Below are 25,210 nucleotides of genomic sequence, written 5' to 3' on the forward strand. Positions count from 1 at the left end.
AGGGATGCTCTGCAGCAAAATTGGCCCAAATTTTTCCTCCCTTTTCACTGTATGAAAAGTTCATTGTATTTTATGTCCCAGTTATGTGTGATCAGTATTTGAGAAAAAAAGTTACAATTTTCTTCTTAAAGTAGTCCCTTTATGATTGATAGGTTTAACTACCCCAGATTATCTGCATTTCCAATGAGGAGCAGTAAACTAAACTATGTTCTGGAGAAATGTGTGAGCACAGGGACCTTTCTGTACTTCTTTTCTACCCCAGGCTGAAATTTACCCGCTTCTGGGTAGAACCAAGACAATGGCATACCCTGCTTCTGAAAAGTCACCAATGCTGATTATCCACCAAATAGTACTTACTTCTTAATAACCAAAATGACTGGCTAATAATGTTCCCTCTAACATGTTCCCTCATCACCATCCACTAAGGCTTCTAAATCTCTGGAGATCAAACAGAGATAAAGACCTCTTTCCCAGTTTTCGTCTTATTTGAATACACATAAATCTATATAAGATTGAACCTAAGCAAATTTCTTAAATAAAATTCCAATCTCCTCAGCTCTGCCCAGTATCTCACCGAACTTGTGATACTTGCTCTCTCTTTTGCTGCAGGTGTCCCATAGCCTATTGTTCCTTTAATCATTTCCTTTTCACAACTGATCTGTGGTTAGGACCTGGAAAAAATTAAGTTTCTTTGTACAGAATCATAGTTATTACATGAAGTGCTTATAATTTAATAAATTACAACCTTATGATTATATAAAAACTAAAATGTTGTTAGATTGTATCTTATGACAAGATTAAATTTGGTCCAGGCAATTTTCATGAAGTCTGGTCTCTGTTCACATCTTAAATGATTAAAGTAAAATTGGACTAGGGAATCTGTAAAACAACAAAAACCTTATAATATCCGTGCCATTTCCCCTGTCAACTTTTAAGCAAAATGAAAAAAAAAAAAGATGCAGTGATTAGAAAAAAAAGAAAAACTTTAACAAAACCTAGTATTCATTTATTAAAATGAAGGTAAATCTTGTGACTCATAAAAATGCAATAGTTATCAATATATCAGTTTTTAAGTTAAACAATATATTATGAATCATAAGTGAAAATAAATGCTATTTGTAATATTTTTGATAGTTACATTTTGACTAATTTCTATTTCGAGGCACTCTTCAAAATTTAAAAGCGTGTGTGTGTGAACACACATCTGCATATATATCACATATGTGAGAAGGAGCAGTTTGAATGACCAAGTATTGAAATATTATTATTTTTAAAATCCTAGGACCAAAGAGCTCAGAGAGACAGAATTTAGGGGCTCAAATAATTAGTAAGGGAAAAGAGTAGCATATTTTGCTCATGTTAGTATCTTTCCAGATGAAACTTTATGCTATATTGACACATCTCTAAGACTGCACAGGGCTATCCTCCTACTTTAAAGGTCTATAGTTTCTTTCTCACAAGTGCCTAACAGACTAGTCTAGCTCCAGAAGAACTTAATGATCTTCATCATTAACTGGGATTCAGATATTCCTCTTTTTTTTTTTTTCCTGTTTTTAATTCAGTAACCAATTTAGGCTTATAGGATTATAGAATCTTAGGCCTGGAAGGAGCCTTTTATATCATCTAACTCTCTCTATCTCTTACATACCAGTACCAGTTTCCATCGAGTCAATTCCGACTCATGATGACCATGTGTGTCAGAGGAGAACTGTGCTCCATAGGGTTTTCAGTGGCTAATTTTTTGAAAGTAGATCACCAAGGCTTTCTTCCAAGGTGCTCTGGGTGGACTCAAACTTCCAACCCTTCGTTTAGTAGCCAAGTGCATTAACTGCTTGCTCCATCCAGAGACTCCACCTTATATATAGAAATAGCTTATTTTTATCATGTCAAACTGCAAACTTAATGGCAGAGCTGAGACTATAATGTAGGCTCCTGATATAGAATCCAGTTTAATGCTATCTCCATGGCATTGGGTATATCAACTAGATTTCTTTCAGCTGCAAGTAACAGAAAATCCAACTCAAATTGACTTAATCAATAGGAATTCATTGGGCTATGAAACAGGAAACTCTGGATGTACTGTGTAATTCAGTGTTGACTGAGCACCCTACTGACCAAGATGCCCCTCTTGGTCTTAGGGTAGCCTAGTTCCAGACAGGTGGGAGACAGGTTCTTTTATATAGCAACTGAAAAAGAAACTTGAGCTCTGCACTAATGTGATCGATCTGAACCAGTTCCTGTGACCAAGGGAAGGCTAGTTAGCTACACCAACCAATCATTGTGTCAAGAGAGATGAGGCCCATCTCAGCAACTGGTTAGCCTCATGCAAAATAAAGGGGTACTAGATGTTGAAAAGACAGACACAATGTCCACTACACAAGACAATCTGGGGACATAATTTTTTCACATAAATATCTGCCTACTAAGTGCCATCTCTTAGTGCATTCTCTCAATTCTATAGAGCTGAGCTTAATATAGGTTCAAAGTAACATTACACCAAAAAACTTTTGCACCCTCTAAAATATGTGCTGTATACAAAATTCAAAGAGTTGTACCTTATTTTGATTTTAGTTGCACAAATATTCCTAAAGAGGGGGAGAGAGAATTTAAAAGACTATAAGTATGTAGTGAATATATTAAAAATAGATGTATATTTTTATGTACATTTCATATCAATATGATAAATATCACTATGAATATAAATATCAAATACACATATATCATTAACTGAATTTTAATTTGAGTGGCTAAAATAATGTATAAATTTAAAGTAAGATGTTTAATTAAAACTCCATAATTCCATTTTAAGATGGCATTTCCCCCTATAAAATGAAGTCATACCTCCTGCAATAACTTATGGAGTTTTGGGGTTTTTTTTTGTCTGATATCAGTCTGTAAAATTTTTCATACTGTTGTACATATCAAGAAAACCAACCAAGTAAATGCCACATATCAAAAGTAATTCTAATATATCATTGCATTTGCGTTCAAATCCTCAGTGACAATTTACTTATGTGTTTTTAAATTTTTGTCATTTAAAGCAATTATCCACTTTTTGTATGTACCTCACAGCTTTAGAACCTTAAGATTTTAGTACATGTTAATAGTTTGTGTTCAACACTGTGGCTGCTTGTTTCTAGACTTGTTAAGCACAGCCTCTGAACTGACTCAATAGTTCGAAGGTTAAACTACTTAAGGATTAACTCAATGGTTAAAAGCTTCTAAACTGACTCAAATAGTAGAAAGTTTCATATGTACTTCATATGTCCATTAAGTTCAGAAATTGATTTGGACAGCCTAACGCAGAACAGATATGGAATGGATACTCTGGAATCTTAAAGAATTTTAGGAAGAGCAGCAAGAAATAAAACAGCCATAAAAGACATAAGGAAATGCAACTGGATCTCTTATCTAACTTTTATCTCTACTTCTCTTTGAACATAAGTGAAATGTGAGCTTCTCCTCGAGTTGGGGGATATCTACACCAAAAAGAAAGAGCAGGCTCCCACAAGTTCCAAACAGAAAAATCTGTGTACTGACTGACACATCCTGACCCACGGGCTCACCCTTGTGGGGTGAGTGGGGCAGAGGAGTTTAGTGGGATTTGTATGGGAGACAGTTGTATAGGGTCTATTGCCCAAAGAAGGGAGGGGTTGGAGAAGCAAGTTGGGCAGATAAAACCAACAGCTAGTTCTGAAGAGAAGGGCTATAGATTCTCAATCCATACATAAAGTGTAAATACTGTATGTGGCAATCTTTCATAATGTACTGTATATTACAAATAGGGGGACTGTGTAGCCCAGCCCAAGTCTTACTGTAAACTCTTAGAAGGAGGAGGGAAGTCAGCTTCTCTCACTATACTCAACCCAAGTTATTATCCAATTTTCTTACATGTATACCTGCAGTGCGATGGGTCACTTTCATGTGGCCTTTCTTGTCATGGTCTTATAATTCCTAACAAATGATTGGGTGGGACTCCGCAAATGAGGTGCTTGTGGCCCACCAAGAGAACTGGACAGCTTGCTAATAATACAAATAAGGCTCATGGCACCCTTGTGGGTGGGACCACGCAAACAAGGTGTATGGAACCCTAATGAGGGGATTGGTTGGTTTTGCCATCCTGCTAGGATTAAAATGAGCCATCTCAGAGGTGGAAAGGGGGAACCTCACTACCACCAGAAATAAGAGCTAGAAGTGGAGCACACCCTTTGGACCTGGGATCCTGGCACTGGGAAGCTCCTAAACCCACCAGAAGGATATAGAGCTGTAACATCAAAGACAACTAGAGATGGTGAGAAGCAGTGACAGAGAAACAAAGGCAGCCAAGGCAACAGAACCAGGAGGCTGGCAGGAGACAGCATGGTATGCTTCCAGCATATGGTGTGAGAAAGTTAAGTGCCTTCAGGCCAAAGAGGCTGCCCTGATAGAAGAACTGTATCTGGAATCTTTCCTGATCCTGAATTGTAACCTGTTACTTCCCTAATAAACACCATAATCATAAGTATTGTCTGTGAGCTCTATGTGGCCATTGCAACAATTTATTGAACCCAGCAGAGAAGTAGAGAGTGCTGTGGAAGGGACAGCTGGTCTCAAAATCGGTATTATTAAAAAAAAAAAGGTCAGAGAGAAGAGATTTGTCTAACCTCCTCTCACAGGAATTAGCCTTAGGCTGTTGATCTCGATTCTCCTTCCTCCTTGTGAAGTCAGAGGAGGTCAGATGCCTCTGCTATGTCATTTTTACAATACCTAATTCTTATATTGCCAACATATTAATATATTTTTGTAATTCCAGTTTATTAAAGAAAATACAGTAAAAATTGTAAAAAGAGGGAAAACAGAGTTATCTATAAGGATATCCAAAAAATAAATAAATTTGATTTTACAGTGAGAACACATATTTTAGATTATTTCTGATTTTTTCGTAGTTCAAATCCATTTTGTATGTGGTGAAGGGTCAGCGGAAAAGCATCTCAAGTATACCATGCACATTCCTGCAACCCATTTTAAATTTAAACATTACAATTCACACAATATAAGAATCAAATTGAGTAAAATTGCCAATGCCATGCCAATGGTGACTATGCTTTCAGAATTTTTCCAGTATCTTTAACTTTATAACAGGACCTCAGTTTAAACACCTCAATCAAGAGACTGCTTTTGTAAACCACAGTCCTTACAAAGTATTGCAAGAAACTTGTCTTAAAATTGTTTTGACCATATTACACCTCCCCGGAAGAGTTCAATCCACCTGCTGCTATGAAAAATTGAAGTAAAAAAAATTCATTTCAGAAAATGAAGACACAGCACATCAATCTTCTCCAGTCTATTCCAGAATTCAACTTGATCTTCCTCAAGTTATTTAATATTTTATGATACATTTTCAAAGCTTCCCCAAAGGTTTCCTCTAATGCTTACCATTGAAGGTTTACTATATGCAAGGTCAGGGCAGGGCGAATAAAAAAAATAAGTCATGAATGATCCAGTAGCTAACCAGCATACAATTTTGTAGAAGTGTAAAATTTACAAGAAGAGAATATTCAAATATTATACATTCGAACCAAAAACAATCAAACCCATTGCTATTGAGTCGATTCTGACTCATAGCGACCCTACAGACCCTTTATATATATAAAAAAAAAATTTTTTTATACATATATACATACATATGTGTATATATATATGAAATACACAATAGAATGTCAAAAATGTTGAGTAGGGTTACTAAGAAGCAATTAGATCTGGCAATTAAAACATTAATTGTGATTTTCAAGAGAACAATATCGGTTAATATGAAAGGAAGATTATAAGAAGTTATGAGCTAAATGATATGCTTTTTGGAGGGTAAGATAATGGAAAGATTATTATAACCACCTTGAGGAATATCTATTTTTTAAATAAAATGGGGGTTATGTGATTTTTCAAATAGTAAATTGCATAATAAGGAAAATAGGATTTGAATCAATGTTACTGGTACAATAATAAATAGATCAACGAAATAGAACTGAAAGTATAGAAACAAAGGTGGCATTTCCAGTTTACAGGTATATGAGAGATTCTTAAATAAATGGGGTCATAATCCTGGAAGCACTGGGTAACTAAAAAGGAAAAAAAAGAAATGAAGTGCCCACCTCACAGTGTGTGTCAAAATATATTTGTATGAAGATGATTAAATATAATTATGAAGTTAAGTATAACGGAAAAAATGACAGAAAAACAGCAAAATGAATAAACTAGAAGCAAAAGAAATAGTTCACGTAAGAGAAGGGCTAAGGAAAAGCAAAGATAGAAATTATAAAGAAAAGGCTGATAACTCTAACTCCACATATATTAAAAAATAAAAAGCAGAAGGCAAACCAGGACAAATATGAGCATCATGTATGGCATTCCAAAAGTTCTTCAAGAGCGGAGACCATCTCAGGTTTATGCAGGCAATGTATCTCCTATTCTTACCATCATGATATTTAACCCATAACAGGCACTCGGCTAATGATTTTTAAATGAATCATGTAGGGTTAAATCATAGTATATAAAAGCTCATATATATGAGTAACAAAAAATAAACTCCACACAATAAAATTTGGCAAAAGATATAAATAGAAATTTTACTGAAATATAACTAAACGAACAGCATATGGCACACAACCAAGAAATTACTCAACCACAATGGTAACCAAAAATGCAAATTAAATTATCGCTTTTTTAAGTGAAAAAAACAATTTTATCTAATATGAGTTAAGTTTCAAGGAAGCAGGAATTAAATGGTAATGAGTCTAAGCATGTGGTACAACCTGTTAGAAGCCAGTTTAACAAATGCTTCAGAAGCATTGAAATACTCACAATGGACCAGTAATTTCAAATACACACTCGTAACACGTAGCCATTTACAATTTCTAGAAGAATATTATATTTTCACAATATAACTTTCTTAATCCTAGGGAAATATAAGCCAAAGAAAATAGTCATAGACACAGATAAAGATTTATCTTCAAACACTTTCACTACAGTATTATTTATCATAATAAAATATAAAAAGAATGGCAAGATTGGTTAAATAAATCATATGGTATCAATTTAACATTGCAGCCACTCTAAATATTCTAAAAGAATATTAAATTCTCAAAATACAACTATTGTTAAGCGAAAAATGCAAGTTGAAAAACAGTATATAGAGCACGACATAAAATTCAAACAAATACATGTGTGTACTCTGATCCTCTTTCTCTCACCAACATATATGTTCTCTTTCTCTTTTTTTTGAAAAAGACACATGATAACCTAGAAGGCATATACAAAAACATTAACAGTAGTTACCTTTAGGTGGGAGAAATAGAGGTTCTCTTTATTCTCTGTTTTATATCGCTATTTGTCAATTTTTTTATAAAAATAAACAAATAAAAACAAAGTTTTGTTTTTTAAATAAAGTGAGTTAAATAAAGAAGGTGACGCCTGGAAGTAAAAGAAAGGATGGAAGTGAAATAGAAGATTAAGTTATTCAAGAGTGGAAGCAACGTGCCTACATTTAAGGATCTTATGGGCAGGAGTTAACGCAAGACAGAAGATAGAGATGCATGTGAGGAAAGGGCAGGGAGGGTAACTACAAAGCGTAGACAGAGTTTACAATTTTAGATTCTCTTCCAGTATTTACCTATGTCTCTGAAAATAGGAAAAAGGTAAGCTTCCCCACTTAAGAGTGAAGAAGAGTTAATATTTGCCACATTATTTATACCGTGGCATTCACCATGGTGAGATGCCTCCAAAAGAGTTCTACTATTTTTTATGAACATATTACACAGCTTGGAGCCTGGACATAGGGTAGGCTTAAATATTAACTACATCAGCATCATGCACGATTACAAACTAATTTGATGCCAACAGGTTTCATCTTGTATGCCATATTAATGTACTGGTAGTGTCTGCTTGCAGGCAGAGTTCATCTCAGTGGGAAAAAATGCAAGACTGATTATGCTGATGGCAATGAGTCTGAGAGACAGCAATTGTGGCACAAGTGCTGTGTACTTGGAGAAACAGTTTAAGAGGCTTAACTGACCCAGAAAAGGTCACTGGAGTCTGTTTGCACAAGTATTCGCTACTTTCTCTTTTTTTGGGGGGGGGGGGATGACATAGCACTTGCTTGGATTGTCTTTGTAACATGCATCAATACCCAGAGTGGTGTAGTCCTTCAACTGACTCTAGAAAGCCATAATGGATCAGCCCAACCCTGGGTAATCCTGCAGTCCTAGCAAGGGTGTCTTTCAGGAATTTCATAGTGTCATGTAGGACACAAACATAGCAATGATTGTGAGGATGGTGCAGTAACGGGCAGTGTTTTGTTCTACCATATACAGGGTCGCTATGAGTCAGAACCGACTCGATGGTACCTAACAACAACATCATAAATGTAATAGTTACTCTGGAAATAGCTATTTCCTTATTTCCTCTTAAAATATAAGGGGCTTTCAATATTTATTAACTCCTCAGTCCCTTGATTGACGAAATAACTATTGTAAGAAACTTTAGATAGGACGGTCTCAGAGACAGGACCCTAGAAATATTATGACAGTTTTGACTTGGGATGCATTGGCTGAATTCATTATGAAACCCTTGAAGAGTAAAAGTGAGTGGTGTATAAAAATACATGAATGACAAGCAAAAACCTGGACTGTCCCAGGTAAGCTGAAACATACAGTTACCCTAATTATTTGGGAAATAACACATTGAAGAGTTGGGGATGAGAGGCCAGAAGAGACTCTATGATGAATATGGGTTGTGAAGAATCTCGTCCACTTGGTGATTGATTGGGTTAAGTACAGAACACTGTCACAGTTTATAAAACACAGTTAGTCATATGCATTTGAATTTATACTTAGTTATACTATTTGTAGATCAAAGATGAAAAAGCCACAGCTAGATTACACTAAATAGCTCCTTGGGAGATGACAGCATTTTACTAGGCTTGTTTTTTATCTAATAGCAATGTTTGTTTCCCTTTCCCCTGATCTCTCTTTTCCTTCTCCCTCTCTGCTCTCCCATGCCCCTTATACCACACCATCACTTCCCACTTTTTCTCCTTCCCCCCATGTCTTCTTACATAGCACTCCTGAGGCTGCCAATAGCATCTACCAACATTACTTGCCAACCGGTAGCCCTAATCATCCAGAGACCAACATGGAGTGTTGATGGGGAAGGGGTCCTGAGTGACTGGGAAACACCCTTCTGGGGGGCATGCTGAACAGCATATCATGGAAGTCTCTACTCTTCCAGTCTTGTCTCTGCCCCTATTTGTCCTTTCCTCTGTTCTCTTAACCTGCCAACCCTCATATTCCTTGCATTCTCACACTTCTGAAAAACAGAAGGATATAGTCATTCACAGGGAGCTTTGATCCTGAAGTATTTACTAACACAAACCCGCAAATACACACACACATACCCTAAAATTATCTATTTGAAGAAAAAAAAAAAAACATTGAAATGGACACAAGGCTATATACCTAGGTAAAAAGATGTGTGAGTAACTTACCAAACTAAAAAGCAAAAAAAAAAAACATTGTCCCCAAGTCGATTCCGACTCATAGCGACCCTGTAGGACAGAGCAGAACTACCTCATAGGGTTTCCAAGGAGCAGCTGGTAGATTCGAACTACCAATCATTTGGTTAGCAGCTAAGTTCTTAACTACTGTGCCACCAGGGCTCTGTAACTTACAGCTTCTTGTAATTTAAAATAGCAAAATTCAAAGTTATAAAAACATCCTAATCAGAGTTTCTCAAGGTCTTTGATTTCCTAGTTCTGCTCTTTTCCTTAAGTTTCCCTGTTTTCATATTCTGAGTCACTCTTATTGATGCAGCATAGCTGCTGGGGAGAAGGCAGATTACATCATGTCTCAATACCTCAAAAAAGGTCTTAAAAAGTTCTGACAAGAACTTGGTTTGTTCTGTTAAGAAGAAAGAAGGAAGCAAAAATTAATATATTTTCTGAAAAAGAAAATTCCCAATTGTTTTTTACTTTCATAGCCAAGTTACTTTGTCTCCTTGCCTGTTTTTATTTTATTTTATTGTTGCTTGTTTGTTTTGTTTTGTTTTTTTTTCTCCCCTCACTTATAATGATGAAATGGACTCCATGGGCTGCTTGAAACACACTTGACTTATGTACAGGTTTCACGTCCAGGACGTGAAAAAGGCAGGCAGGTGCTGCATGCATCCTGCACCATTTAATAAGCACTCACAAATTAAGAGAGTAATTTCTTCTTTTTTTTATCATCAGGTGATAAATTACAGTTCATTTACTATTTATTATCACTGGCCTTTGAACATTCCTTTTAATAACATGTCTTCAACCCAGGGCAGTGACTATTAGAACTTTTTTTTTTTTTTTTTCCTGTTTTCGTGGATTTACAGAACATAGCTTCCAGACCATTGCCAACTGCTGACATAAAAATCAATTAGCAGGTGAAAATCTAGCCTGACTTTTTACTTTTCTTTTTGCACACTAAAGAGTCCCTTGTTTATTTCCAAAACCCATTTCTTACTAATTTTAATTCTATTTAGACAGAGAAGTTTAGCAGTAAGATCACTGACCTCAAGAGTAGATGCTAGAGCTATTTGGGATGTTCTGGAGAAATAACTGTGTTGCATTCCATCTCCTCCTCCCAATTGTACCACATTGCACAGTTGTGATTGTTTTTGGTTTTCTTTCTCATACACAACATCTGTCCTATATGCTTCACTGCACTGTCTTCAGTGAAGAAAATGCAGCTGAGAAAGGAAATGAATACCAAATTCATAGCTCCGAGGAGAGCTGACCCAAATTCTCAAATGATAGCATTAAAATGCACTTTGTACTCTCAGATCTTGGATACCATAGTATGATTCTTTAATGATTCAAAAGTCATATATTCTGTCAAGTTCTCTTTGACAGTCCTTTTAAAAATGATGCAGACAATTAAAATAGTGAGAAAACAAACTCAGCTACCTAATGACATAAATATAAAAGGGTAAAGCTCTGCGAGTCATAAGGACTCTAACAGAACTTGTTTATTTTCTCACTTTTACCTTGGTTACTGCCTTTCACACTGTTATGCTTTTTTCAGCATCATATGTGGAGCAGACCATTGGGTGTCGGGTGCTCACTAATGCTATTTGTCTGCTTCAGGGCTTCAAACCGGTTCAAACTCCTGCTAAGAATTTGCATTTCTAACAAGTCCTCAGATGATGCTAATGCCGCTGGTTACGGGCCAGTTTTGAGAACCACTGATGGTGTAGTGGTTAAGTGCTATGACTGCTAACCAAGAGGTCGGCAGTTTGAATCCACCAGGTACTCCTTGGAAACTCTGTGGGGCAGTTCTACTCTGTCCTATAGTGTCGCTATGAGTCGGAATCAACTCGACGGCAGTGGGTTTGGTTTTGGTTTTGGAGCAGAGCAGTGGTTCTCAAAATTTATTATACATAAGAATCACCTGGCTTGTCAAAATGTGGATTCTGATTCAGTATATCTAGGTGGAAATGCAAATTCGCAGCAGGGGTTCAAATAAGAACAAACCGGTTCGGAGCCATAGTCAGCTCTATGAAATGTTATGAATGCTTGAGGTACAATCTGATCTCAGAGTAGTGGTTCTTGCAGACTATTAGTCCTGTAGACTACTTTTTTCTCTGAGTCTTTGGTTTCCTTCTTTCTTTTTTGTTCCAGATGAGTGGAGACCGACAGTTGTATCTTAGATGGCCACTCGTAAGCTTTTAAGACTCCAGACATTACTCACCACACTTTATGAACTATATTGTGCCAGTTAACTGAGCTGTCCCATGACACTGTGGTCCTAAGCCTTCAAACTCAGAAAACCAATCTTCCAAGTGTTTCGTTTTGTCTAAGAAGAATCCACAACTGTATTCTCTATGTGATTTGTTATTGTTATTCTCATATTTCTTAAATATGATTTTTTTCTAACTCCCTTTTTTGTCCCAGCCCATCATCCAAAAGTTACCCTATGGATGAAATTTAGGTTAACTGAGGGGAAGGAGGATTGCTTTGGGGATAGGAGTCTGGGGAGAAGATGGAAGGATTGCTCATATTAAGAGTCAGGCTTCTCTAGGAAAAAAATAGTAATAACAAGCACAGAAAAAAAACAGAATGGGTAGCTTCTGTATTAAGGGTCATTGAGTTGACTCATTTTGTTAAGAAGTCTGGAGCCCTGGTGGTGCAGTGATTAAGAGCTCAGCTGCTAACCAAAAGGTTGGCAGTTCGAATCCAACAGCGACTCCTTGGAAACCCTATGGGTCAGTTCTACTCTGTCCTACACAGGGCTGCTATAGGGTCGCTATGAGTCGGAGTTGACTTGATGGCAATGAGTTGAATGGGTTAAGAAGTCTAGGCAGATTAAAAATTATTCTTACTTCAATATTTGAATCTCACAAATGTCTCTTATAGGCACTAGTTTAATATTCCATATCTGTAAGGAATATGATGCTGATTGAGCAGGTTTTCTTCTGGTATTAATTTTAATTATTCAGAGCAGCATGAAGCTCTTCGTAATTCCCCACCTGACAACTGGGACCCAGAAGAACAGCTGCCTATGGTTTTATGCTCCTATGAACACACTGGATATCAGAGTCAATAAGCTTAGGCATGAATTCTCTGTGTTCCGCTGAGGTTATGAAAATGAATCCTTTTGGAGGAGTTCAGAGGGGATCTGCAACTGAGAATGATGTCCAAGCTACTGTGCAAAGTATTGAGACAGTCATAGATCTCAAAGGAGCTGCAGGAAGAGAGGCTCCCTGCTGTAATGAACACAGACCGTAGTTAAATAATAAATCATAGCCACATAGTCTAGTCAGTCTGCAACAGCCACTACCTATCAGAAGCCACCAGGCCTACACGGTACAAATATTTAGTTTCACACAGTGGTATATCTTGATGAGATCCAACTGAAGTAATTAGCTATTTATCCTTTCTTTTTTAAAGGAAAAGATGAATGCTATTTATTTACGATAAATTGAGAACTGAAACATTATTTGAATTTATCAAATGCAAAAAGTACAATGAAACCTAGTTATATATCCCTACATCTAAATATACCCCTTGCATGTCTGTAAGAATCAAGGGCCTAACATATACATAATTTAGCACAAACATCCTTTGACACTTCACACATTCTTTCTTCTTTTGCAGAAGAACAAAAGACTTCCTGTAGGAACACACGGTATTGTATTTGCTCTTAGATATGTGATTCAGGATATAATGAACAAAATGAATTATTCATTTTGAAGTTGCAATTGTTTGTGGATAAAAGTTTGCAGAGGCCCAGAATAAAAAGGTAGGTAAAAGAGAGTAGAAAAAAGCATTCTCCGTTTGAAAGAATCCAACCAGCTACATAATTAATCTCAAACTTTGAAGTATGATAAATAAAAGGCCTCAATTAAAGAACTAAATATTATTATCAGTGTGACAGAGGGAAAAAAAAAATCACTCTTTAACCTAATATAGTTAAAATCTATTTCATTTATCCTGAATCTCTCTTGACAAATACTTGGCCTGCTAGTGACTCTAAAACCCCAGCCATCTCTGGGAAAATTCTGATATTTATAGCCTTTCTAATAATGGGATTTAGAAGAGACTTCTTTTCCTATTGTTTATGCCCCTAGTAGCTAACAGAATGTCTGGCATATAACATTGATCAGTAAATATTTGTTGAATAAATAACCTCATCAAGACTACCAAGAATAGGGGCATTCCAATGAAAAAGTTTTATCTCATCCATGCCTTAGTCATCTAGTGCTGCTGTAACAGAAATAGCACAAGTGGATGGCTTTAACAAAGAGAAATTTATTTCCTCACAGTAAAAAGTAGGCTAAAGTCCAAATTCAGGGTGTTAACTCCAGGGGAAGGCACTCTCTCTGTCAGCGGTCTTATCAATGTTCCCCTGGAGTAGGAGCTTCTCCGCACAGGGACCCTGGGTCTAAAAGACGTGCTGCTTTCTTGGTGGTATGAAGTCCCTAACTCTCTGCTTGCTCCCCTTTCCTTCTATCTCTTGTAAGCTAAAAAGTTGTGCAGGCCACACCCTGGGAAAACTCCCTTTACGTTGGATCAGAGATGCGGCCTTAGTAAGGGTGTTATAATCCCACCCTAATCCTGTTTAACATAAAATTACAATCACAAAATGGAGGACAACCACACAATACTGGGAATCATGGCCCAGCCAAAATGATACACACATTTTTGGGAGACAGAATTCAATACATGACAATCCCCTTACTTCTTGTTTGTTCACTGGAGGTAGAGTTTACATCAGCGTTGTGATTTCTGAAATTAATGAATTAATGGGGAAGAACTTTAGGATGGATTAGAGCAAAAAGAAACTAGAAGTTGTTATATCACTACAGAAAGTGTTGCCATATTCTAGGTGAGAGTTAATGAAGCACTGGGCTATACAGTATCAGTGAAAGGAAGTTGGAAGGACAAAGGCAAGTATAACACAGGAAGAATCAATAGTATGCCTCAAGGTTTATGAACTAAGGCTTAGGAGGAGTGATAAGTATTTGCTCTTTCGATCTTAGGTAACTGCAAAACGAGAATTCAAGAAGAAAACACATATATTTTTCAGCAGTATTACACTAGTTTAAAAAGAGCACAAACCTAAACAAGGTGCAAGAATCCAAGATAAATTTTGGAGATAACCCATCATTTTATAGCAATACATTTTTTTTTTTTTTGGTAGTGGTAACACATTTATATTTTAATTTGCAATTTCATGGTAACATGATATCGCATACCTTTTTATACACTTACTTGCCTTTTGTGTGTGTGTATGTATATATATATATATCTTTATTGTACTTTAGATGAAGTTTTACAGAACAGAGTAGCTTCTCATTAAATAGTTAGTGCACATACTGTTTTATGACACTAGTTAACAATTCCACATGTCAACACTTTCCCTTCTTGACCTTGGGTTTCCTATTACCAGCTTTCCTGTTCCCTCCTGCCTTCTAGTCCTTGCCCCAGGGCTGGTGTGTCCCTTTAGTCTCGTTTTGTTTTATGGGCCTGTCTAATCTTTGGATGTAGGGTAAACCTCAAGGGTGACTTCATTACATAGCTAAAAGGGTGTCCAGGGGCCACACTCTCGGGGTTTCTCTAGTCTCTGTCAGGCCAGTAAGTCTGGTCTTTTTCTCCAGCTCTGTCTGGGATCCTCTATTGTGATCCCTGTTAGAGCAGTCAGAGGTGGTAGCCAGGTACCATCTAGTTGTGCTGGACTCAGTCTGGTGGAGGCCGTGGTAGATGTGGTCCATTAGTCCTTTGGACTAACTTTCCCTTGTGTCTTTAGTTTTCTTTATCCTTACTTGTGTAGCAATACATTTTAAAGCAATACAAATGTAGTATATTTTTTCAATTAGCAACTGCGTACAATAATTTTATTTTATTTACTTAAATTACATTTTCCTGAATAATACAGATGCTTTATATAGTTTAGAATTGTATCAGTACTACAGGTCTTAAAAGAAAAAATGTACATACTTTTAAAAAATCTTGTCTTACCCTTTCCAATCCCTAACTGTGCCCCTTATAGGCAACTAGTTTCAATCATGTTACCTGTTTCTTTTGTCACATACTTCCATTTTTAAATATAATTTGCTAAAACTGCCCTATATATATATAAATTTTTTAGTTTTAGATAATATCCATACAATTCCTACGAAAAATATTTAGTTTTCTTTTATGACTTTTCCCCACTACACACACACACACACACGCACGCACACTTTTTTTCCTCCCTCAATTTTCCAGTGTAGGTAGTCACAATTTTTAGATAATTGAACATTCAATTTTAACACAGTTTTGATAATGTAAATGTCACTCATAGTTAAGTCATGTAGTATACTGTGGTAATATTTTCTTTCTCTTATAACCTTTTGTTTCCCCTGGAGTTAAAGTAACTACAAAGATACAATCCCAAATTCTCTAAATGAAAACTCAGTCTCTTCAATATGGCCAAACACTTTGGACAATCTATCAGCTTCAGGTTTTCCCTAGAGATGTCACTCCTGGACCCACTATTATCCTGCACCTGTTTGGACTGATTATACTCCTGGCCTGCTGCTCTCCTGAAACCCAGGTAAACTTCGTGCCTCTCTGTTTTCAATTCCCTGTTTTTTAAAAAATCCATGTGTTTCTTTTATGGGGTTCTTGGGTGGTTCAATGGAGCCCTAGTGGCACAAATGGTTAAGTGCTCAGCTGCTAACCAAAGGTTGGCAGTTTGAATCCACCAGCTACTCCTTGGAAACATGGCAGTTCTACTCTGTCCTACAGGGTCGCTATGAGTTGGAATTGACTCGATGGCAATGGGTTTTGTTTTTTTTGGGGGGTGGGGGTTGGTAGTTCAACTGATTAAGGCGCTCAGCTGATAACTAAAAATTTGGAGGTTTGAGTTCACACAGAGGCAACTCAGAAGAAAGGCCTAGTAATCTACTTCTGATAAATCAGCCACGGAAAACCCTATGGTGCACAGTTCTACTCTGCACATATGGGGTTGCCACGAATCTAAATCAACTCCATGGTAAATAATTTTGGTTTCTTTTATTGTTTGCTTTCTCAGTTTCATAGAGTACTTCCTCCAGTAGCTTCCATTAGAGAGATGCAAATCAATACTACAATGAGATACTATCACATCCCTGCAGCAATGGCACTGTTAAAAAAAAAAAAAAAAACAGAAAACAAATGCTGGCAAGGTTGTGGGGAGATTGGAACTCACACACTGCTGCTGGAATTGTAAAATGGTACAACCACTATGGAAAAAGTTGTGACGCTATTTCAAAAAGCTAGAAATAGAAATACCTTATGAGCCAGCAATCCCACTCCTAGTTATATACCCTAGAGATAGAAGAGCAGTCACACAAATGGACACATGCACACCTATGTTCATTGCAGCATTATTTATAATAGCAAAAAGATGGAAACAACCTAAATATGCATCAATGGATGAATGGATAAACAAATTTTGGTACAACATGCAATGGAATACTACACAATTATAAAAAACAATGATGAGTCTGCAAAATGTCTCATAGCATGGATGAATTTGGAGGAAAGTATTCTGAGTGAAATAAGTCAATCACAAAAGAACAAATATTGTATGGTCTCACTTTATAAAAAATCAAAAATAGGCATACACACAGAAAGCAACGTTCTTTGATGGTTACCAAGAATTGAAGAGGGAAGGAGGGGCAATCACTTTCTAGACAGCAGACATTTGTTATTTTTAGTGATGAGAAAGGCAATACCCAACATGGGTGAAGTCTGCACAACCTGACCAAGGTAAATGAAGATACTTAGAAGTACGTAAGAATAAAGGACAATTTCAGTAAATGCTATAATGTATACAATTTTACAACAGCATTAGCAACCAAAAATATGAGTATGGTTACATAAGTAAATGTGCAGGCATATATATAGAGAGAGAGAGAGAGGAAGGCATATGTGAGTACATGCACGTGCACATATAGATGTATCTGTAGACATATGTATATACATGTTTGTACGTGCTGGATATATATTCATACACACAAAAGCACATAAGGGGGCACAGTTACAGAGACTTACTAGGTATATCCAGACACCTCATGGGATTGGTTTACTGGGTTAAAAGTCTTAGGACCATAGTCTTGTGAGACAACTTGGTCAAATGGCATAACATAGTTCATAAAAACAATGTTCTACATCCTAGTTTGGTGAGTAGCATTTGAAGTCTTAAAAGCTTGCAAGCAGCCATCAAAGATACAACTATTAGTCTCTACTGAGCTAGAGCAAAAGAGGAAGGAAGGAAATCAAATACTCAAATAAGAGAGTAGTCCATAGGACTAATAAGCCCCACAACCACGGCCTCGTCTAGCCTGAAACCAGAAGAACCACATGGTTCCCGGCTACCACTACTAACCTTTCTGACCAGCGACATAATAGAAGGCCACAGATAGAATGGGAGAAAAATACAGAACAAAGCTCAAATTCTTAAGAAAAGTCAGATTTACTGAACTGATAGAGACTAGAGGATCCCCCAAGTCTATGGCCCTAAGACACCCTTTGAACTAGAACTGAAGCCACTCCTGGAAGTCACCTTTTAGTCGAATAATAGATTGGCTTATAAAATAAACAATATCACCCATGAGTACCGTGCTCCCTTAAATAAACAACTATATGAGAACAAACAGTCAACACTTATCCTAAAGCAAAGACAGGACAATAAGAAAGGGCAAGGAAGCTAGATTAATGGAAACAGAGTGGAAATAATGAGACTGCTGACACATTATGAAAAATATAACCAGTGTCACTGAACAATTTGCATAAAAATGGTTAAACGGGAATCCAATTTGCTATGTAAATTTTCACCTAAAACATAATAAAGTGTTTTAAAAAAAAAAAAGTTAATGAAAAATCATCCATGTTACAGTGAAATAACAAATACCAGAGGAGAAAAGATTCAGTCTTTGATTCTTGGTACCAGGTACACCTGGGGAACCTGCTCCTAAGCTTGTGCAGAAAAAACACATTATCTCTCACCTGTGCTCTGACTCAGACATTGTATGTAGGGGGTAATTTCAGAATTTAACAGGACAGACAGCTTAGTGATTTACAGTATATAAATATAAATGAGTCACTATTGCTTTAACACAGGACAACTCTGTGATGGTGTAACAAAAAAAGGGTAGGAAAAATGTGGGGATACTAAGTTAACACATGGATAGCGAGTAGGAAAAGCTGTCTCTCTACGTGACCCTTTTCAAATGGGCTATCATCTCAAAGTGTTTCTGACATCTGAATCAGTCTGCTCCATGTGTCAAGCTAAAATTGTTCGGCCTTAAGCACCACAACTGTTACAATAAACAAAGCTTCTTGCTACCAAAATTAATTAGCAGAAAGGCACCTAATTAGAAGTCCTCTTGGAGGGGCGGGGATGATTTTGATGAATTTAGAGACACTTAGGCCTAAGAGATCTAACTGCACATTTTATTCTTACAAGTAAACGTCTTTTATTTTCCCATCTGCCAAACTCCTATTCACTTTCAATTTTTATTAATTTACAATTTAATTATGGCATTCTCCTACTTCACTCCCCACATATCGCAAGGTAGAATAACCTTCTCTTATGTATTACCACTGTATCTTACACATTCCTTATCGTTTCACTTGTATAGCACTCTAATCATTTGTATATGCATGTAAATATAAATTATTGAATCTCCAGCACCTATGTATCGGGCTTACAGTTAATACTCAACAAATAAGATTTTAATAGATGGCGTTTTCTATCAAAAGGATTTGTACACATAATTGGAGATTTTCAACCAATCTGCAAAGATCCTTTTAAATTTTAGGATCTAGAATGATATCATTTTCACATTTAAAAAAAAAAAAAAGAAACTTGTATTAAAATGTAATATCCCATTCAACATTATAATAACAACCTTGATAATTGATATGTGACATACATGCCTTCGAGCAGCTATACTGAATAAAGATCTTACCCCTTCTCCTTAGTGTACTTTTGAGGGGGAAGGAAGATGCTGAAAGACATTCTCTCATTTTCTTTGTACAGGCTACTTTACCTAATTTGATGTGTATTTCTTTTAATCTGACTGAAAAGCTACAGAGTAATAAAAGAATGTACAGAGTTTGGTGACCTAGGAAGTTCTCAAGACGAATCAAAATTTACTTTCAAAAGGAATTAAAGTTTCAATGTAATTACAGAATAAGTAGGGTCTCTATAAAAAAAATAAATAAGTAAAGATTGCTAGGAAACAGCAGCTATGTTTATCTCTGAAATTATCTTTAGCCTTTTAGTCTGGCTATGGTCTTCACCAATACCTATGTTTCATGGCTCATTCTATATAGCACATCCTGTCAGGAATGTCTTATATTTAAGGTGCTAGAGGCTAGCAATAAAGAATTTTACTAAGTAGTGGTTAAGTGCCACGGCTGCTAACGAAAGGGTCGGCAGTTCGAATCCGCCAGGCGCTCCTTGGAAACTCTGTGGGGCAGTTCTACTCTGTCCTATAGGGTCTCTACGAGTCAGAATCGACTCGACAGCACTGGGTTTTTTGGTTTAACAGAGAAAAAAAGCAATCTTAAAAACAATTACATATTCATTCACTTTCATAAACAACTTTATCATGAAATAAGATGCAATGATAATTTTCCAAACTTACTCTTGTAATATGAATATATCAGAAGCAGAATTTATTGCCAAGGGGTAGTTTTAATTAGAATCAAGTAGAGTACAATTGAAGCTTTAATAAGAAAATTTCCCCATTAGATGTTTTAATACAAAATTATTATGAAGTGCCTCACAAATTAAAAAATGCTATTCAAAAAACTCTTCAATCCAATTCAATACAAAGAAATCTTTGCTGTTATCACAGAATCATAAATATCAATTAGATATAATTAATTTTTAAATAATATTAATTTTTAAAGCCATCTAAAAGTCAGTAACATATAAATATTTTCCACTAACTGGGAACAAAGGACATTATAAATATTCCCCTAGACTATCTACGTCTTGATTCCAGAGTTTGCTAATTTATATTAATGGACTATAACTGCTGTTGTTCTTAGGTGTCATCGAGTCACTCCTGCACCAACCACTAATGCCAAAGATAAAGAAACTGAAAATTTTTACCAACTTCTGCCATCTGAAATTGATCAAACATCCAACTAAGATGCATTGATAATTACTTGTGAATGGAATGCTAAAGTTGGAAACAAAGAAGGATCAGTAGTTGGAAAATATGGCCTTAGTAATAGAAATGACGCTGGAGATCACATGACAGAATTTTGCAAGACCAAGGACTTATTCATGGCAAATACCTTTTTTTGACAATATAAATGGCAACTATACATGTCGAGCTTACCAAAGGGAATACACAGAAATCAAATAGACTATATCTATGGAAAGAGATGATGGAGAAGCTCAATATCATCAGTCAGAACAAGGCCAGGGGCCCACTGCGGAACAGACCATTATTTGTTTGTATGCAAGTTCTTATTGAAGCTGAAGAAAATTAAAACAAGTCCACAAGAGCCAAAGAATGACCTTGCGTATATCCCACATGAATTTAGAGACCATCTCAAGAACAGATTTGACATATTGAATACTAATAACCGAAGACCAGAAGAGTTGTGGGACAACATCAAGGACATCATGCACGAAGAAAGAAAAGGTCATTAAAAAGACAGGAGAGAAAGAAAAGACCAAAATGGACATCAGAAGAGACTGTGAAACTTGCTTCTTGGATGTAGAGTAGCTAAAGCAAATGGAAGAAATGATGAAGTAAAAGAGATAAACATTTCAAAGGCCAGCCCAAGAAGACAAAGGACAGTATTATAAAATATACAAAGACCTGGAGTTAAAAAACCAAAAGGGAAGAACATGCTTGGCATTTCTTAAGCTGAAAGAACTGAAGAAAAAATTCCAGCCTCCAGTTGTAATGCTGAAGAATTCTATGGGCAAAATATTGAATGACATAGAAAGCATCAAGATGGAAGGAATACAGAGTCACTTACCAAAAAGAGCTGGCCGATATCCAACCATTTCAGGAGGTAGCATATGATCACGAACCGATAGTGCTGAAGGAAGAGGTCCAACCTGTGAAGGCACTGGTGAAAACAAGGCTCCACAAATTGATGAAATAACTATAACTGTAAGTGCCACTAAATACAGGTAATATTACAGAGTCATATTATGAGGTCCCCAGAGATTTCATTGTCTTCCTCTCTCACTTCTGTTAATATATTTCAGGAGTTGTCACAATCCAAAATTTCCATTCTTTTCTGTAAAATATTGACATCTAAATGTAGCATATTTCTGGAGGCTTGAACTCATGAATTAGTCCACTGTCTTGATTTTAAATTTCATAGTTATAGTTCAATCACATTATGGAATTTATTTTAAAATGAAAGACCTGTCAAGTACTTCACATAGTGATGCAGGTTAAAGTGTATACAATTAAATAAAAACAGCAGTAAATGCCAAATCATTTTTGTCTGACCTGGTGAATTAGAAAAAATTTCTCTACTTATCATATGGATATTTTATTAAAATTAAGGAGATCAGAGGGCTGGTTTAAGTGAAAAATTTACCTTCTCATTATTTTTTTCCCCCAATCATTACATTCTCAGAAATAAAAGTGAATGTTGCTTCATGTAAAAGAGAAAATACACCTATATAATTCCAAAGTACCCTATTATTTCATTCAACCTTTCAGTTTTACTATTACATGAATGATAAGAAACATTATTAAAATATACTTCTACAGCCCTAAATCAATAACAATTATAGAAAAACAGAAAATATTAGAAAGACAAGAAAACAAGACCGTATTTTAATCAGCAACTAATTTGTCCATTCTGTAAACATTTACTCAACACTCACTATATACATATCAAGTACCATGCTAGGCACTGAAGATATAAAGACAAATAAAAAGTGAAAGGAAACCTTATGGAAGACAATTAAAAACAAACAAAAACTGTAATAATTATCAATTGGTGATAATTCCTCTAAAGGTAATATAGGTGGAGGCAAGTAATAAGGAATTTTATTACAAAAATAAGCAGCCTTAAAACACAGACTAACAGCTGGGGGTGGGTGTAATTTAGACAATATAGTCAGAAACAGCTATAGAGATATGAGACGTTTATGCTAAGAACTAAAGAACACAGAAAAAAGCAGATAAAGCACTGAGCTGGGGAAGAAGTTCTCAGTAAAGGAAACAGAATGTACAAATACTCTAAAGTGGGATTAAACTTGGCATATTGGCTTGTGGACTGAAGCACAATGAGGGTCAAAGTAGAATAAAACAAAGTCACAAAGGACAAACTGGATTATATAAGACCCCATAGGTCTTGATGAGGATATGGATTTTAATCTAAGTAAATAATGTTTCATAATATTTTAATATTTTATATGTAAGGGAATGGAACTGAAAAAAGTCTTCTGTAATTTCACATATGGATGACATTGTCCACATAAAACTACACTGAAAATCATGAGTAATTCATATGAAACTGGACTTTTATCCAAAGTAAATATAAAAACGCACAGTGTTTTGCAATATTTTGCTTTCAAAAGTATGCAGAAAAGACCATTTTTGGTATTATTTATTTATATTTTTTAAGTTTAAACACTAACTACTATGTTTTTCAACTAAGGGCCATTATAAATGACAGCCAACCAAAGGAAGTTTCCTTAGAGCACTGAGAAAATTTAAAAATAAATAAATAAAAGAAAAATCACAGATTTTTACAAGACAGTTGCAATTTACTCCAACAGGTTGTTTCTAAAGAAAGAAATCATTCTGTTATTAACCACATACTCTAAAATCATGTCTTTCAGACAGTGCTCCATGACGGCAGATTTTCATAGAAAGAGACATAGACAGAAAGAAGAATGAAGAGGCCCTATTTCCCAAGTTCTATATTTTAAATTATTTTTAGAGAAACTTTGATGTTTCTGTATACTCATAAGTCATTCTTATCATTGTGAAAGTCATAAAATAAAAATTAAACTTTTCAAAAAAAGAAACCATTGGGTCAAAACATCTTGAAAAATTACTTTTATTTGGTATATAATTCATATCTCATCTTTGTATCCTGTCTTCTCTAATAAAAATAAAACCTAAAATTTTACTAAAATGTTATAAATATTTATATGTGTGTGATATACTTCCTAAAAATAAATTTTATATTATATTAATACAATCTAGTCTTTCAAAATACATTCTAAATATTTCACTATAGTGATAAGGAAACAGTATCTGGATTGTTGGTAGTCGTGGTTATAACGAAGCAGTTGATGGTAACTTTAAAATTCAATTTTTACAGAAGAAGAATGAATTGATTAATAACATCCAGATATTAAAATTGCAATGTTTGCCCATTATAATTGCATGAAAGTCGAGACCTACAAAGATGATTGACTAATAAGAAAGTTTGCCATTCTAATAAATAGAGTGACTCAATGTCTCATGTGATTACTTTGATGGATATATTTTACTCTAAATTTGATGAAACCAAATATGTATTTTATATGTAGTACAAAATGCTACTTGTTGTCCAGTCACACATGATAAAAAAAGTTTCCAGCAACTGCTTGATAGTGTTCCTCTTTCGATGGTAAAAAACCTAGTATTTAATTTTCAAATATTAATTCTATTTTGATAATGTTTTTAACATAAATGAGGAATGTTTAGATTAAGTTATTTACATATTATATTTTGTAAATAACATATTTTATACTTTACAAGAATAATATATTTAAAATTACTATATTGAATAAAAAAATGTTCTGTGAATGTATAAACCATGCAGAAAAACAAGATCTGCAAATAACTGCTCATTATTAGGACTCTAGGTTTTTAGATTTCGAGGATCTCTATTATATCATAGAGAATACTCTATCAATATAATTTTCATTTATCTGGATGACAGATATGTTTTCAAATGACAATCCTCAATGTAGGTAAAAAAAAAAAAAAGTGTGGGAAATTTGAGGATATGTACTAAAAAGCCTTGAGTTTCTGTTGAGGGTGATAGAAAAATTTGGAAACAGATAATGGTGATGGTTGAACAACATGATAAACATAATTAATGTCACCAAATTGTACAGGCAAAGAATGTTGAAATGGCATAGTTTTGTTAGATATATATTTACCACAGGTCCATAACTTTTAATTCTTACAATTCATTCAAGGGAATAATCCAGGATTTTTGAAATGATTACATTCAAGGGTATTTGTTCCAATATTATTTACACACAGACAAATATAATTCAAAGCTAATTGTCCACCAAAGGGAGATTCTTAAGTAATTGTGGTATGGCCAAAAAAGAGTTTAGGTGACCAATAAAAATTACATTATATATACAAAGAAAAAGTTAATATAAGAAAACATAGAAGGATCAGTGATATGTCAGGAAAATGCTACAACATAATTTTTAAGACCAGGGGCATTGTTATGGTCATGGAATGGTCCTGACTATACTACTAATTAGTCTTGTAATCTTGGCAAATCTAGTTAATATAGATGAGTTTCAGATAACTCCCCTTTAAAATGAATTTGTTAACATGACAATTGTGAAGATTAACTGAAATAATACATTTAAGGTATTTTGCAAGAATCTGATGCATTCAAGCACACGCAAACAAAATGTGTTGACATAAACTTAATTTTTTTAAG

At 35.3% G+C, this 25,210-nt stretch overlaps 1 protein-coding gene across 3 annotated transcripts in view; it reads right to left on the reverse strand.

Moving 5' to 3' along the window:
* CACNA2D1 (calcium voltage-gated channel auxiliary subunit alpha2delta 1) overlaps positions 1–25,210 on the reverse strand; it is a 542,050-nt gene that overhangs the window by 369,426 nt on the left and 147,414 nt on the right. Inside the window, exon 3 of one of the 3 annotated variants that reach the window (XM_049894496.1) lies at positions 21,539–21,631. The exons of the other annotated variants lie outside the window; for them this stretch is intronic. Coding sequence (XP_049750453.1) covers positions 21,539–21,631 — 93 coding nt within the window. The remainder of the gene's footprint in view (positions 1–21,538; positions 21,632–25,210) is intronic. 3 annotated transcript variants of the gene reach the window in all.

This window comes from Elephas maximus, chromosome 8 (assembly GCF_024166365.1).
Source record: "Elephas maximus indicus isolate mEleMax1 chromosome 8, mEleMax1 primary haplotype, whole genome shotgun sequence".
Taxonomy (NCBI): domain Eukaryota; kingdom Metazoa; phylum Chordata; class Mammalia; order Proboscidea; family Elephantidae; genus Elephas; species Elephas maximus.